General features: G+C 42.9%; 1 protein-coding gene across 13 annotated transcripts in view; it reads right to left on the reverse strand.

Moving 5' to 3' along the window:
* Window positions 1-17,036, reverse strand: part of STK31 (serine/threonine kinase 31) — an 82,889-nt gene that overhangs the window by 19,009 nt on the left and 46,844 nt on the right. For 8 of the 13 annotated variants that reach the window (XM_043509173.1, XM_043509171.1, XM_038391325.2 and 5 more), the window contains 6 exons: window positions 9,265-9,366; window positions 4,386-4,499; window positions 3,433-3,558; window positions 2,262-2,387; window positions 1,901-1,987; window positions 1,024-1,173 (listed from right to left, as the gene is read on the reverse strand). In XM_043509173.1, coding sequence (XP_043365108.1) covers window positions 1,024-1,173; window positions 1,901-1,987; window positions 2,262-2,387; window positions 3,433-3,558; window positions 4,386-4,499; window positions 9,265-9,366 — 705 coding nt within the window. The remainder of the gene's footprint in view (window positions 1-1,023; window positions 1,174-1,900; window positions 1,988-2,261; window positions 2,388-3,432; window positions 3,559-4,385; window positions 4,500-9,264; window positions 9,367-17,036) is intronic. The other 5 variants (XM_043509175.1, XM_043509170.1, XM_043509174.1 and 2 more) reach the window with 1 other exon arrangement.

Below are 17,036 nucleotides of genomic sequence, written 5' to 3' on the forward strand. Positions count from 1 at the left end.
AAATTTATTAGAGCATAAGCTTTCGTGAGCTACAGCTCACTTCATCAGATGCATTTGGTGGAAAAAAAAAATTTTTTTCCACCAAATGCATCCAATGAAGTGAGCTGTAGCTCACGAAAGCTTATGCTCTAATAGACATAACTTTGATAGAAACATACAACTCCAGAACAAAGGATAGGTAACCACAAAGCAGATTAACAGACTACAACATACAGGACCCACTTATCAAAAATGTAATCTGCAGAAATTTGAAGAGGTATGTAAAGATATCCAGCTGGCTGCCTTATTGTACGTAACTCTAGATGGGCAGAATTCCTTCTCAGCCCAGAGAAGGAAGGTGGGCCTTGCAGTAAAGCACTGGACTGGGACTCAGAAGAACTAGGTTCTAGTCTCAGTTCTGTCAGGCTTCCTGCTTTTTCTGTCTCAGGTCCACATCCGAGTCAGCTGCAGTCTCCTCCTCCTCAGCCTGGACTCCAGGATTAACTATAGCACAGCAGAGACAATTCCTGCTCTCAGTTCTTGTGCCCAGCGCAACAAGACTCCATGAGTGCCAGGAGGAGTAACTGCAGCCCATGGATGGAACATACTCAGTGCAGACACAATCTTCAGAGAATTTAACTGCCACTGTTGGAGACTGGATACTGGACTAGACAAACCTAGACCTGGACAAGGCTGACCCAATACAACAATACCCATGCTCTTTTTAACTGCTTTGCTGAACTAGGGCCATACTCAGTAAAGATCATAATTTTTCAGGTTATAGTGCCTACAGAAACTTATTCTACCAGTATTTATAACACTATATTGGAATTATTCAGAATCATTCCATACACCATGCTTTCACATTTGAAGTAGTATGCAAAATACACTGGCAAATGAAGAATTTGTCAATAAAACCTACCTTTAAATTGTCACAATAAGGGGTACCAAAAAAATAGCAAAGGCATTCACACTATAACTCATAAAGAAGAATTCTGAGTGAGATTAAGGAAAACTTTGAATATATTTGAAAAAAAAAATTACCACTGATTTGGTGAAGTCAAAATCTCCAACAATTCCTTGTTTTCGATTCAGAGCAAACACATTATTTGTATGCAGAGATCCATGAACTATATTAGCTTTGTGCAGCGTATGCAGACCACGAGCCACTCCTTCCATCACTTTCAATATTTCCTGATGAAAATAAGAAATTTTAGAAACTGAAGGAGCCAAGCGAAAAAACTCAGCATGCTTCCAGTGCAGAACCATTGCAAGTATTCTGAATGGGAAACTACACAACACTTAGTAAGATTCTGAAGAGTTGCAGAGCCAGTCAAAAAAGAACCCAGTCACACCTGGATTAATCATTTTGAAAACACAATGTAAATACCCATTTGGATATACTGATTCATTACTGGCTCTGTCGTGACAAGCAATGCAAGAGAAAAAGCCATTCACAAAAAACTTATGACCACTTATTTAAAAAGAAGGCTATGTGGCCAAATGGCTTGTTTACAGTTGAAAGTCATTTTGGGAAAGGAAAGGTAAGAAAGAAAATGACAAGATGAAAACTCAGACAACAGTAATCATGATTAGAATTTGTTTGCCAATATTTTTTAAAGGATAGCAACAACAACAAAGCCTGGAATATTCAAAGGAGCGTGAGTTAGGTCCCCTCCTCCAGGGTCCTTTGAAAATCCCAGCCCCAGTAACTGGACACTAAATTGAGGTATTCATAAAAACACAAACTGGCCTATTCCTTTGCAGGGTTTTCTCAACAGTGCTCACCATGAATGCAAGTTATGTTGCCATATCACTGGCCAGCAAAGAAAAAGGTGAAATAAGATGAGAGGATCAAGTTGGTTTAAATATTTGTTGAAAAACTTTGCTGAGATTTTGAATAAATTACCCGATTACTTACTTCTGAAGTTAAAGGTGTACTAGCTTGAAGTGTTCCTAGACTTGCTCCTGGGTAATATGGGACCATCAGATATACCAAAGGATCAGACTTAAAAAACAAAAAAAACTCAAGGTCAATAGACTGATAAAGAAGGGGATTTCAGTTAAAATATCTACTTACTGCAAAGTCAACTTTATTACACATACAGCACATATTAAATCCTCACTAAACCAAATTCATTTTATTTGATTGTTTATGTAAATTTTGCATGGAAGTTTTTCTATGCAAAGCTTTGGTTAAAAAACAAAAAGCTTTAACAACAAATAATGAATCTTCTAGATGAAAAATAGCAATAAAACAAGGATGTCAATCTGGAACTCACCTTGCACAAAAAAAGGAACATTAACTGTAATAATCCAGATTTCTCCTTAAATTCACTCCAAGCTCTGTGATATTTGGCTGTTCTTTCTATCACTTTTGCCTCTGTGTTCACATCTACAGAATAGCCCTGAAAACAAAGAATTTTCAGATGATTCCTAAATTAATGTTGTTAATGTGGAATTACTATATTTTATTTTTTAGAACAATTACACGACAAATTCTATTGAGTGACCTCCTGTTACATTGTATTATAATACTCAGCCTGGGATCTGAGAGATCAGTCCCAAATTTTCTTTGTGAACATTTAAATTGTTGGACTAGCAATATAGGTCCAGTGTTCCCATTGTGCGAACAGTATCATAGCCAAGTTAACAAGCAGTGTTTACACCAGTGGTGGGCAACCAGAGGCCCATCAGCATAATCCGCTGGCAAGCCACGAGACAATTTGTTTACACTGACCATCCACAGGCATGGCTGCGGTTTGCCGTTCCCAGACAATGGGAGCTGTGGGAAGAGCAGCCAGCACATCCCTGAGGCCCGCGCCGCTTCCCTCAGCTCCCAGTGGCTGGGAATGGTGGTGAACCGTGGCAACTGGGAGCTGTGGAGGGGCCGGGCATGCAGACGGTCAATGTAAACAAACTGTCTCAAGGCCCAAGAGCGGATTACCCTCAGGGGCTGTGAGCAGCCCATGGGCCACAGTTTGCCCACCACTGGTTTACACTGTTCCACCATTAACTTCATTACTTCTTGATCTCCCGAACACTGGTGGATAGGAGGGGGAAGTGTGGCAGTGGAAAGCAGAGGAGACACCTGGGAATCAGTAGGGAACGTGTTAGTATGAGTAATATGGAGACTGAATGCACCAAGAACAGGGAGTGATAGCCAGTAAGAGTAGGGCCCACTGACTCGCAGGAATAGCAGTCAGCAAAAGGAAGGGACACGCTTGCAACTGCTCCGAGAAGCGAAAGAGGAGAAGAGAGATGGAGACAATAAAAAACTAACACTGCTTTGGTAGTGATCCAAGAGCCTAGCCCGAATTAATTAGCATTTACAAGGATACTATTGAAAGTAGTAAAGAAGCAGTTACTGAGTACAAGCAGATCAATATACTCTTTAAGTTACCAAGAGCTCCACATACAGCTAAGAACTGAAAGTCAGTGACAGAAAATTACCTTTAAAAGAACCTTCTGTTCTTGAACTTCTGAACACACTAATGGGTGCTTCGTGCTCAATTTCTTCAGGGGTTCAGCATCGAGGAGGTCCCGTTCTAAGCTGACTGTCAGAAGTCCACCAGAGTTCTGGAGCACACACATGCAAACACAACCAAAATGCCACTAATTATCTTAATAATCCAGACACTGCATATATTTAAACAATCTTGGCATTGCTGAATGCTTAATATTTATCTACCACCACGGATAACGCAGGACACTGACCATAATATAAGGAAGGCCAAACTTAATTTAAACCTAAGTACTCTTTTTTAAAATAAAAAGGAAGATTCCATTTGGTGATTTTTTCCTCCCCTGTGTTAAATGTGTTAATGTGACCTTTGTTCCTTCAATACACATAATTTGGATTTAATCTGTCAGTGTCATTTACATGAGCCACTGACTGGCCATCTACTTCATAGACATTAAAAACCTGAGCTCCTGACATGTGTAACACACTGCTTTTGTTTTCTCCTCCCTTCACCCTGCCCTAGACACAACCAGTCTCAGCATTTCACACTGGGCCAGCATTTAGGTGTTACTGTTGGTGAATTAAACCATAACATGACCAGTAAAGCTGAATGTGTAATTCTACTCAAGTCTGAACACCATATTTGAATTTAGTTTCTAGTTACTGGCATGAGTGGGTGACATTGCAAGTGTGTGTGAGAGAGAAGTCTCTCTGGGATGTGAATAATAAAATCTCTCACTTACTGTTTAAAGTTTTCATTTGGCCCAGGACGATATGTTCAGTTGTTTAATTTGTAATCGGACTACTGCCCTTAAAGACTTCATCACTTACTAGAATCTTTGGCAGCTCTTGCTTTAAGGCATATTTAATGAAGCTACTTCCCTTACTCTCAAATACATACTCCCAGTTCCCTGCCCTTAGAAACACAGCAGGGGCTTCTTACCATATACTTCAGAATTCCTGCTTCCCTTCTTACCATATACTTCAGAATTCCTGCTTCCGGGTGAAGGAGTGGCAGCTCAGGGAACCATTTCTGTACCAGGCAAGTAAGCCTCTCCTGAATTAGGGATACATTCATCAATGCCGACCGCCTCCACATGCAGTACATACAAGCATATACCAAAAAATACATTAATTGAAGTTTAGACTGTATGCCCAAAAAACATCAATTTCTGAAAATATGAAGAGCGGAATCAACCCTCTTGCAGTCACATCACTCAGAATGCAACTGGCTTTCACTTTTTCACAGCATCAGTACTATAACAGCCCAATTGGATGTATTTTTAAAGACAGGGCTTGTGTGATAATTTTAGGGACTTCTGGATGCCCCCATCCCTTAGAAAAATATGATCCACCCCTGCCATAAACTGAGCTTCCTCATCAAAGTAGCAAGGGGAAGGCAGCTGGACTTACTCTCCTCTCCTTCCCCAACCTGAAGGTAGTTCAAAGGACAAAGAGGGGGGGAAAAACAGTTACTCACTTCTCGTAACTTTTGTTCGAGATGTGTTGTTCATGTCCATTTCAATCAGGCGTCTGCGTGTGCACGTACACGTTGGCCGGAAGATTTTTCCCCAGCAGCATCCGTCGGGTTGGCCTGGGTGACCCCTGGAGTTGCACCTTCATGACACCAATATAGAGCCCAGCTGACCCAGCACCCCTTCAGTTCCTTCTTGCCAGCTACTCCGACAGAGGGGTAGGAGGGTGGGTATTGGAATGGACATGAACACCACATCTCAAAGAACAACAGTTACGAGGAGTAACCATTTTTTATTCTTCAAGTGCTTGTTCGTGTCCCTTCCAATCAGGTAACTCCCAAGCCAAATTCAGGAGATGGGATCTGAGCTGTCCACTGATTGGAGTACTGCTCTTCCGAAGACCGCATCGTCTCGGGACTGCCGCGTGATTGCATAGTGCGCGGAGAAAGCGTGTATGGATGACCACGTCGCTGCTCTGCAGATTTCCTGGGTGGGAACTTAAGCCAGAAACACCATCGATAAAGCCTGTGCCCTGGTAGAGTGCACTGTGATTGGAGGTGCAGGAACCCATTCGATTGTAGCACTCGCTGATACAGGCCACAATCCATGATGAAATGCACTTGGCTGAAACTGTGACCTTTCAGCCTGTCCGCCACTGGCGCAAAGAGCTGCACTGACTTCCTGAACAGTTTCGTTCTCTTGATGTAAAAGGCAGTGCTCTGCGGATGTCCAGTGTCTGGAGTCTCTGCTCCCTGCTGCTTGAATGAGGTTTAGGGTAGAAAACCGGGAGGAAAATGTCCTGGTTGAAGTGGAACTGCGACACAACCTTCAGGAAGAAAGCAGGATAGGGCCTGAGCTGAACCTTGTCCTTAAAAAATACGGTGTAGGGAAGCTCTGAAGTTAGGGCCATGAGCTCAGACACCCTCCTGGCCGAGGTTATCGCCACCAGGAATGTGACCCTGTAAGAGAGGTAGAGCAGGGAGCATGTTGCTAAAACCTAGAGAGGGCCAAGTTGAGGTCCCAGGCAGGAAGCGATTGGTGCACATGTGGGTACAACCTGTTGAGCACCTTCAGGAAGCGGCTGACCAGGGGGTTAGCAAAAACCGAGCAGCCCTGTAGACCCGGGTGGAAAGCCAAGATAGCAGCCAAGCGAACTCTTACAGAAGGCAACAAGAGACCCTCCTGTTTCAGGTGTAGAAGATAGTCCAGAATGTGCAGCACTGAAACTCGCATTGGGGGAGCATCACGCTGCGCCGACCAGACTGAAAATCTCTTCCACTTGGCAAGGTATGTGGCCCTCATCGAGGGTTTTCTACTGCCAAGGAGGACCTGTCTAACCTGGTCTGAACAGGAAAGCTCCGACGGATTCAACCATGGAGTTTCCGTGCCATGAGGTGGAGCAACTGCAGGTTTGGGTGTTGGAAATGTCCGTGATCCTGTGTGAGAAAGACTGGGAAGAGCAGCAAGGTAACTGGGGCTCCCACAGACATGTCCAAGAGAGATGTGTTCCAACGCCGACATGGCCAGGCCGGTGCTATCAGTATAACCCGAGCACGATCTCTGTAGATTGCGAGCAGAACCTTGTGGACAAGTGATATCGGCGGGAAGGCATACAGAAGAACCCCTCCCCAATGGAGGAGGAATGCATCCTCTATGGAGCCCGGGCTGCGATTCTGCCACTAATGGTGCTGGGGCTACAGGCGTTGGAACAGGCATCGGCATCAGTCCTATGGGAGGAAGCTGCATCGGCTCACTTACAGAAGCCACCGGAAGTAGTGGGCCCGGTGCCGACACTGGCACTGGGGCCAAAGGTGCCTGCATCAAGGACAATATTGACAATGGTGCAGGTGTGGGAGACGGGTGCGTCGACGCTGTGAAAGGCGGTGCCAAGGTCGGAGCTGAGCACCATGCTGGAGTCGATGACAGAGACGGAGGCAGATGCATTGGGACCATAGGCGCCGAGGGCAGATGCGCAGCCGAAGGTGGCGGAGGCCACAGAAGATGTTACTGAGCGTGGACCTGGGTTCCTCCCTGGCCCTGGTGAAAAGACAAGGGGGTCCAGAAGAGCCACTGAGGCAGGTTCTGCCACTGCAGAGGCCACGCCTGGGGCTCTCCTCCGTCTCTACCAAACCTCAACCTATGATTTCTGCTCCTACCAGAGCAATAGGAGTTGGACTCTGACTCCAAGGTCTCAGACACTGAAGACCACAGAGGAGCCAATCTTTGGTGCCTCGAACGCTGAAAGCTCAGGGAGCAGGTAGGCTCTCTGTCGGAGCAGGTGGGCGCCGAGGGACATGGTGAGGGGAAGCATCTCAACATTATAGCCGGCTTCCCCTTCAAATGCACCCGAGGACACGGGTCTGCTGACACTGAGGGTTCCTCCCTGGCAGGCGAGAACGGTGCCATCAGATGGAGGAGGTCCCGAGCAGCCTGGTACACTTCTGGCGTGGAAAGGAGCTGCAGGTGCTGTGTAGGCACCAGTGATTGAGGCGGGGCCAGACTCAACTGTCACACCTGGGCAGGAGTTGACACGGGCCCAAAAGGAGATCCTGAGTGGCAGCCCACCTGGGGTCGCACATCTCGTGGCTTCGCCGGAGTACAATCATCTGGCTTTTTCTTCTTTTGAGCCGCAGGCAAGTGGGAGCAGAGCAGTGATGGTGCCGAGGGTCTCGGGAAGAGTCCTTTCTTGGCGCTGAGCTCGCCAACGGCGCCGGGGCGCTCCGCGACAAGGACATAGCAGGGGGCCAGGTCTCCTAGCCCAGGTTGGACTGGGGGCGTAGAACTGCCGCCATAAGGATTACCTTGAGCCGCTGTTCCCTTTCTTTAAGAGTTCTCGGACAGAACTTGCAGCAGATCTTACAGCGATCTTTCTGATTGATCTCCCCCAGGCACAGTAGACACAGTGAATGTGGGTCACTCTTCAGCATGCACTTGGCAAAGGCCACATTTTGAAACCCAGGGACCACAGCATACCATGGTTCCTCGAACTGGAGTGGGAGGCAAGGACACGCACAACAAACACTATACTAAAAACTCTAATAACTCTAACACTAACAACTAACTATATACAACCGGATAGAGAGTGAACTTGCTGAGCAAGAGCTATGGGAAGTTCCAGCCACCATCACTGGTGGTAAGAAGGAACTGAGGGAGTGGTGGGTCGGCAGGGCTCTATATTAGGCGCCATGAAGGCGCCACTCTAGAGGGTGCCCAGGCTGACCCGATGGACACTGCTAGAGGAAAAATCTTCCGGCCAACATGCACGTGTACACACCTGATTGGAATGGACATTAACAAGCACTCAAAGAACCCCAGTACCACCACCAGAGGCAGCCCAACCTCAGCAGGAGCAAGCAGGGGAAATCAGAAGCCTAGTGGCCAAACCTTAGAGTTGGAGAAACAGGCCACAGCTCTTGCCACCTCCAGCCACCCCAAACCTGTAACATTTAGGAGTTACTGTTACTCATGCTCAGCACTGCATTACAGAGGTCCTGTTCCTGCCCTCCCCCTTCCTACTTCTAAAGAGGAGTGGCCATGGATTCTGGATTCCTCCCTCCACACAGAGTATTTAGGAAGTGGGAGATCACTGGTGTCAGTCTTGCCTTCAACTTGGAGGAAGAACCTCCCTCTTCACTGTCCTCATCCTATCCCCTATATCACACAGATAAAGGCCTTCTTCAGCCACTGTAAAAAGAAAAGGAGTACTTGTGGCACCTTAGAGACTCACAAATTTATTTGAGCATAAGCTTTCGTGCCTCCGATGAAGTGAGCTGAAGCTCACGAAAGCTTATGCTCAAATAAATTTGTGAGTCTCTAAGGTGCCACAAGTACTCCTTTTCTTTTTGTGGATACATACTAACACGGCTGCTACTCTGAATTCAGCCACTGTGCTGCCTGATCATCTTCCTATTGCTCTGGTGAGGGGACTGGACTTCACACTTCCAGATTTTTGTCTACCATTCATTTAGAAAAAAGCTGTATCAGGTAAAAAGAGGAAAACTGATGATTATCTCCCTCCACCTCAGAGAGTACTATTTCGTTTCAGAGGCTTTACTGAATATGAGTGTGTCTTTAGTCTTTCCATTCAGTACTGTAACATTCATCCTTTAGATTTTAATGAGAATGAATGTATATAATAAAGCAACTGAAATATAAATAGGTTTCAGAGTGGTAGCCATTTTAGTCTGTATCAGCAAAAACAACGAGGAGTCCTTGTGGCTAACAAAGAAACTAACAAATGTATTTATATAACAAATTTTATAACAAATTTATTTATTTACAAATGTATATGTAAATGCAGCTCATATAAACTACATAGTTTAAGCTACTTATATAACTGATACTTACATATTCTTCTTGTTCTTTGTATATTTCCTGAATGAGACTGTTTCTCAGTCCAGTGATTTCTTCTTTTATTTTTGTTATTTCATACTCACTGTAATCATCAGACTGCATGCAGAAACAATAAAATTACCATTGTATATGTCTCTCAAGAAATTTATCATACTATATTATGTAACCTAGTACATAAGACCTAAAAAGTAGCTTCCATATCACATTATAATTTGAGAATGCAGTTTATTCTCAAAAGTATTCTAGGATGAAGGAAAGTTACTGACATCATCAGACTTCTTTTTTTGTTTTCTAAATTATCTATTTGCTGTAATTTTCTTCATTCTCCTGTTTTGAAATCCTCTGGACACCAATAAAATCTAATGGTTAGAAAGGGCATTCAGTTCACCCAGCTGGGTAGCCTAAATTATTGTTACAATAAAATTAGGGGTTTGAATGACTAGACAAGATGCTACACCAGATTTAGATCTTATCTGAAAATTCCTGGCCATTGACTTCATTTTAGAAATAAACTTGCAGAACCTAGGAAGAGAGATGAAAAATCAGACTGGAGGGTGTGTGTTCACTTCAGTGCACAGATTGGAGATCCGTCTCTCTCTCTCTCTCTCTCGCTGAGGAACTTGGTTTTTTTTCATATGATTCCTATAATTTTTTTTAAACCATTCTCTATCAGATACATTACTGGAACTTTTGGGTCCAATTTTCAGACCCAGAGCAGGCACACTGGCCTAGAAAGGACATGTGAGGGACACACAAACATTGAAACTTTTCTTTAATATTGAAAACCACACAGATGGATGCAAATACGCAAATCAACATTTGTGTATCTACACGGCTAAGCGTGAACTTATCAAGCTAGGTGGTACTTGCTCAGTAGGAACGCAAACACTTGCCTATCTGGCAACAGGAGATTAGGCCCTGTGAATGAACTGGAATATGAAATGTTTTAAATAAACCTGGGGAAAGAAATGCAAATTCCATTTCACAGAGGAGTTTGAGATTTCAAAATCTGTTTACGTTCCAATTTGGAACAAAACTTGAAAATTTCAAAATACTTTGTGAAAGAAAACATGTTACATATTCACTTTGACTTTTTAAAAATTTATATTATAATGCAGAATATAAAACAAAAAAATAGAAACAAAAAGTCATTTCAAAAAGACAAATCAAAATTAGGGTTGTCAAGCGATTATAAAAATTAATAGCAATTAATCACACGATTATTCAAATTAATCACAATTAATTGCATGGTTATTCAAATTAATCGCGATTAATCACACTGTTAAACAGTAAGGCCCTTAGGTGTTATATTTGCCAACGCCATCTTCAGAATGTGAACAGATTGTAAACTGATGCAGTTTTAGTACATAGTTCTGATAAGGGAGTTGTTCCAGTTAATCTCAATGTAGTATTACCTCTGGATCTAAAATATGATGATTTAAATATCACTTTTGTTACTACTAGGGCTGTCAAGTGATTAAAAAAATTAATCGCGTGATTAACTATGCTATTAAACAATAATAGAATACCATTTATTTACATATATTTGGATGTTTTCTACATTTTCAAATATATTGATTTCAATTACAAGACAGAATACCAACTGTACAGTTCTCACTTTATATTTATTTTATTAGAAATATTTGCACTGTAAAAATCAAAAGAAATAGTATTTTTCAATTCACCTAATACAAGTACTGTAGTGCAATCTCTTTATCATGAAAGTTGAACTTACAAATGTAGAATTATGTACCAAAAAACTGCATCAAAAATTTTAAAAAAAACGTAAAACTTTAGAACCTACAAGTCTACTCAGTCCTATGTCAGCCAATCGCTCAGACAAAACAAGTTTGGTTACAATTTGCAGGAGATAATGCTGCCCGCTTCTTGTTTACAATGTCACCTGAAAGTGAGAACAGATGTTCGCATAGCACTGTTGTAGCCGGCATCGCAAGGTATTTATGTGCCAGATGTGCTAAAGATTCATATGTCCCTTCATGCTACAACCACCATTCCAGAAGACATGCATCCATGCCGATGACGGGTTCTGCTCAATAACAATCCAAAGCAGAGATGACCGACGCATGTTCATTGTCCTCATCTGTGTCAGATGCCACCAGCAGAAGGTTGATTTTTTTTTTTTGGTGGTTCAGGTTCTGTAGTTTCCGCATCGGAGTGTTGCTCTTTTAAGACATATGAAAGCATGCTCCACACCTCGTTCCTCTCAGATTTTGGAAGGCACTTCAGATTCTTAAACCTTGGGTTGAATGCTGTAGCTATCCTTAGAAATCTCACATCGGTACCTTCTTTGCATTTTGTCAAATCTGCTGTGAAAGTTCTTAAAACAAACATGTGCTGCGTCATCATCCGAGACTGCTATAACACGAAATATATGGCAGAATGTGGGTAAAACAGAACAGGAGACATATAGTTCTTCCCCAAGGAGTTCAGTCACAAATGTAATTAACGCACTTAAAAAAAAAAAAAAAAAAGAAGACCACCACCACCACGGAAGCATGTCCCCTGGAATGGTGGCCGAAATATGAAGGGACATACGACTGTTTAGCATATCTGGCACGTAAATACCTTGCAACACTGACTTCAAAAGTGCCATGCAAACACCTGTTCTCAATTTCAAGCGACACTGTAAATAAGAAGCAGTCAGCAGTATCTCCCATAAATGTAAACAAACTTGTTTGTCTTAGCAATAGGCTGAACAAGAAGTAGGACTGAGTGGACTTGTAGGCTCTAAAATTTTACATTGTTTTGTTTTTGAGTGCAGTTTTGTAACAAAAAATCTACAACAGTAAGTTACATTTTCATGATAAAGAGATTGCACTACAGTACTTGTGTGAGGTGAATTGGAAAATACTATTTATTTTGTTTATCATTTTTACAGTGCATTTTACAGTGATTATTTGTAATAAAAAAATTATATTAAGTGAGCACTGTACACTTGGTAGTCTATGTTTTAATAGAAATCAATATATTTGAAAATGTAGAAAAACATCCAAAAATATTTAATACATTTCAATTGATATTCTATTGTTTAACAGTGTGATTAATCACAATTAATTTTTTTAATCACAGTTAATTTTTTTAGATAATTGCGTGAGTTAACTGTGATTAATCGACAGCCCTAATCAAAATGTTTAGTTCGAAAAGTACAGTAACAGGATGTTTTGACATTGCAGGAAAAAAAAATCCATCACACAAAATTTCAGTGAAATCTACACAATTTCAAGAAACCTTTTGGTTTTGACTAAACTGCATTTTCTGACCAACTCTAATTTTAAATCAGTTTGGTCTCCTCTCTCATTCTCCCAAAACTTGCTAGTACTTCTATAAATTTAGAAAATCCGACCTGTCCTTGATATCCTGACAGCGAAAACCATACCTTAACCATCTCTCATCTCAACTGTTACATATCACCCCGTATATATCACCATCCAGTCCACCCAAAACGTGACAACTGAAAGTATATTCCTACCCCAATTAAACTACATCAACCTTTGAATTTTTCCATTAGCCTCTACTAAAACAAACAGAAATAATCTGGTAACAAATCTTCCTTTCTTCTACTGATCTCATATTCAAAAATATATGAGCTGCACCTACCTTCCTGCAAATAACCAAGGCTAGAGAGGAAGTCTTATTCTTGAGGTGCCTGTGCTTAGCTAAACCACTTCTGCCATCTCTCCAGATGATGTGGGTGAGGTAATATCTTTTATTGGACCAATGTCTGTGGTGAGAGAGAGAAGTTTTTGAGCTACACAGAGCACTTCCTCTGACACCTGAGGAAGAGTTCTTTGTAGCTCAAAAGTCTGTCTCTCTCACCAACAGACATTGGTCAAATACAAGATATTATCTCACCCACCTTGCCTCTCTAATATCCTGGGATGAACAACTCTGCATACTCTCTCTAGATGACTATTTCCCAGTGTTGAGTGGAAACACTAAATTCTTATGAACAGATTAAATATAAACTTCATGGTAAAGCTTTATTCCATTATATTACTGACATACACAGAAGAGGCCATCACAAAGGATACTTGAAGGCCTTATCTTCAGTGGGACAAATTTGGGGGGAGAGGGCAATAAGAGAAAGGCAATACATTAACAATTGTCCATTCTGGATCTTACCCTCCCCTCCAAAACATGTGGGACGTAGTACTCTGTAAGGAAAAATTAGAAGGAAAGAGAAATGAGATTAGCCAAAGCATCTGTCCCCGGTGATCTTGTACCTCCTTCACCACAGATGAGACTCGCTCTTGTGCTTGGATTAGATATAAATAGGTAAACGGGAGGAAGGTACCCCAACTACTTGAGTATCAGCTGGAAAACTTCTTGGTTCAGTGACCATTTGAGTGGTTCATCTGTTGACTACAGAGGTTGTCTGCCTGTGTGTTCAGCATCACTTTTATGTGAATCTCTCTAATGGAGACATTCTGCTCAGAGAAGTCTGTGTGTTACTACAGTGTTTAGACTTGACCTTCTTGTGCTCCCTTGCCATTTTATGTATGTCATAGTCATTGAGTTGTTTAACTGAGCCAGTGTATGGTCCTCCTTCAGACGGTCCTGGAAGTCTCAAAGAATCAGCATCTCACTGATCTCTAGGAACTAGTTTCTCGGGAGCCTCTCTGACCTTGATGACTTTCCCTGTGCCCCATGGTGTGTCAGCAACCTGCAACATCAATATCCACGGTAACAATTTTGGATTCTGGATTGTGCAGGAAGGATGCTACCATCACATGGATTTGCTGTTTCCACCAACTTAGGGACCTGATCACTATATGGTATCCCCACATTCCTTTCCATCTCCTGTTGAAAATTGTTACAGGCCCTTAAAATCAATCCTTGAACCTTTCTAGTGCAGCTTTACCCATGGAATAACCCCTACCGCAAAGAGATTGGAAATCCTAGGAGCTGGTATGGATGAATACACATGATATTCCTCAACACCCAGGAGATCAGTGCCTGAATCTTCTCAACCCTTTCCTGTGCTACGTGCATGCTATCTCTGAATCAAGCTTGACAGATGGTTCTCTGAAAGGGAGTCAGAGAGCTCATCTTTAAGTTTGACACAGACAAATGTCCCTACAGCATGCAGGTCTGGTTAGGTTGCTTCTTGCAAGATTGTACAAGGTGAGTATTTAGTTTTTGAAAAGATGCATCTGACTCTCTAGACTCCTTAGACAGGACACTCTATCAGTAGATTTGTGAACATTGTGTGTGTGTGGAGGACAGACCACATGGTAACACTTTGTACTGACAGTGGCTATTTTTATAAGCATCCTGAAGGAAATGCGGGTACCAGGGCCTTCCACGACTATGCAGATAAGCTTGTGCCAGGTCCATTGTCAGCTCTCCTTGGGAGAGTGTAGCAAAAGGAAAGTGAAAGTCTGCATCCTGTATTCAGTCTTCTCCTCCAATCCACTCAGCCTCTTAAAGTCTAACTGCGCCTGGTCTCAGTCAGTTCTTTTTCCTTCTGTGAAGAAAAGAGATTAGAGCCCTTGACTTTTTTGCTCTGAGGAACAGCCTCTGTCGCAAATAATTCTAGAAGGTGTGAAATTTCCTTGAGGGTGCTTGTCACTGTCTGGAAAGAGTGGAAAAGAAAGGATGTGCAGGAGCCTGAAGCTCCAGAATACAACACGGATACTTTTTCACTTATACACCTTCCAGCATGGGACAACTTGAACCCCTGGGTGCTGGAGACCACAGGGGGGCAATGCCCCCCTATTTAAACAGGGGGCCGAGCCCCCACCTTTTGAGAATCAGAACTAGGCAAAGGCACACAACAAGAGGGCGTCCTCACCCCTCCCCCACTGGCCTCTGACCAGATCTGGGTTGTGTATCAGAGGAGCCCCTTCCCTGCTGGCATAATGGAGAGGCAGCCAGACCATATCTGAGTGAATGATATTGCAACCTGGCACATGGGGTCACAAGAGCGCTCAAATTTGGTTGTAGTTTTCTGTGCTACTGCTTGAACCAGGAGTCTAAGAAGTAGGATGATCCTGCCTGACGGCCTGCATGCTGGATGGAGGTCGGCGCTCAGATGCAGACATAATGATTTTTTGGACTGGTAGGAGTTGGCACCTGGCTACTCAGTTTGTTCTCATAACTCTTGCTGCCAGCCTCACAGAACTGATGCCTCCATCCTCCATGAACACATCATCAGGGATATTTTATCTAGTACCAACATGGTTTTTGGGGATGGGGAGGCCAAAGCTCTTTAAGGGCATCCCATCAGGATACTGAGGCTGCACAGAGCACACGGATGACCAGTGAGACTCAAAGGGCTATGCTAACATTTCTAATTCTCTTCTAAGGGCAGCTTCCATCTTACGGCTAGATATCAGTAGTGCCCACCAACCTTCATACCAATTTTCAAGCACATCTGTTCCTCGGTGTTGTCATGATCCAAAACTAACAGTTCCCCTACTTCAGGGTCCCCCAAGGAGCTGAAGACCTGCTGTGCTTTTTTCCTGTGTTATTTTAAGCCTTTTTTGGGATTTCTAATGTATTTTGCAGAGCGAGAATCCCCAGAGGATCAGTCTCTCCTAGCCTAGTGTTCTCTTTGAACTCTTAGCCTGGGCAAGAATTTGTTTTGAGCCCAGTTGTGCCTCATCATGTAATACAGAACTAGGGAGGAAGTGGAGAGGAATGCCCCTAAGAGAGCCCAAATCCTCCTTTTGGGAAAAACAACTGTCTGAAAGGATGATGGATCCCTGGACTGATGACTCAATTAACCCATTAAAAAACTGAGATGCAAAACTAGATTTTTTTCTCCCTTTGAGGGAGACTGGACGAGGGGCGACTTAGTGCCTTACCCTTGAAGAACTCTTAATCAGTGACAACACTGATATCTCCAGACTCCCAAGAGCTGAGTAGGACCAAGCAGTGGAGGTGTTTCTGGGAGAGTTTTGGCTGGTGTTGTGAGACACAGAAGCCTCAACAAGCTGTCTATAAAGAGCCTTTTCCTCCTGACTCAGGGAGGGCTCTGGGCTGGGAGCAATCACCTCAAAACTTCTCTTCTGTGGCTCTATAGAATATCTTCTTGCAGACAGAGGACCAGGTTGCCCTTCAGCTCGATTCCTTTGACCAGCTCTGCCATGATGGAAGAAGGGAGAATTAACAGAAGAAAGGTGCATGGCAGGTGATGCTATTCAGAGAAATAAGGCCCTGAAATTTTGCCTCAATAAAGAAGACAGTGATCTCAAAATCACCTTTAAATGCTGGACTGTGATAGATAAGGTGGGAGTGCTGAATCGCTCCTCTGTCTGCACAGTAGACAGAAGAGAATCTGGTGAGACGGTGCAAGGAATGTAGACAAAACCTTAGAGCCTCGTGGAAAAGTCTGAACTGCCCCAGGTATTTGCACGACTAAAGTTCTAAAAAACTTTTGTCCTCCTTTTCAAGGCCGTACATTACTCTTCCCTTCCAATTACCAAATCTTCTGTCTCTTATAGTGTAATTGCTCCACCTTTCTCTACCAATGACGCTAGTCTTCATAGCCCATTCACCTGTTTCTCCCATAAGCATCACTTGGTGGGGGAGGGGAGTATGCCATTCCCTATATATGAAATCATTTTCCTTCTCTGGTCCATTAGCCTCTCTCATTTTAAATCTCTCTTGAATGCTCGACTCTACAGTGCTCACAATCACTGAGGCATGTGTGGTTTGGAAAAAAAAATCAAAATGTGCATATGCATAAACTGAATATATGCACAATGGCATTACTGTAACTATCATCCGACCTACCCAAT

This window comes from Dermochelys coriacea, chromosome 2, assembly GCF_009764565.3.
Source record: "Dermochelys coriacea isolate rDerCor1 chromosome 2, rDerCor1.pri.v4, whole genome shotgun sequence".
Lineage (NCBI taxonomy): Eukaryota > Metazoa > Chordata > Testudines > Dermochelyidae > Dermochelys > Dermochelys coriacea.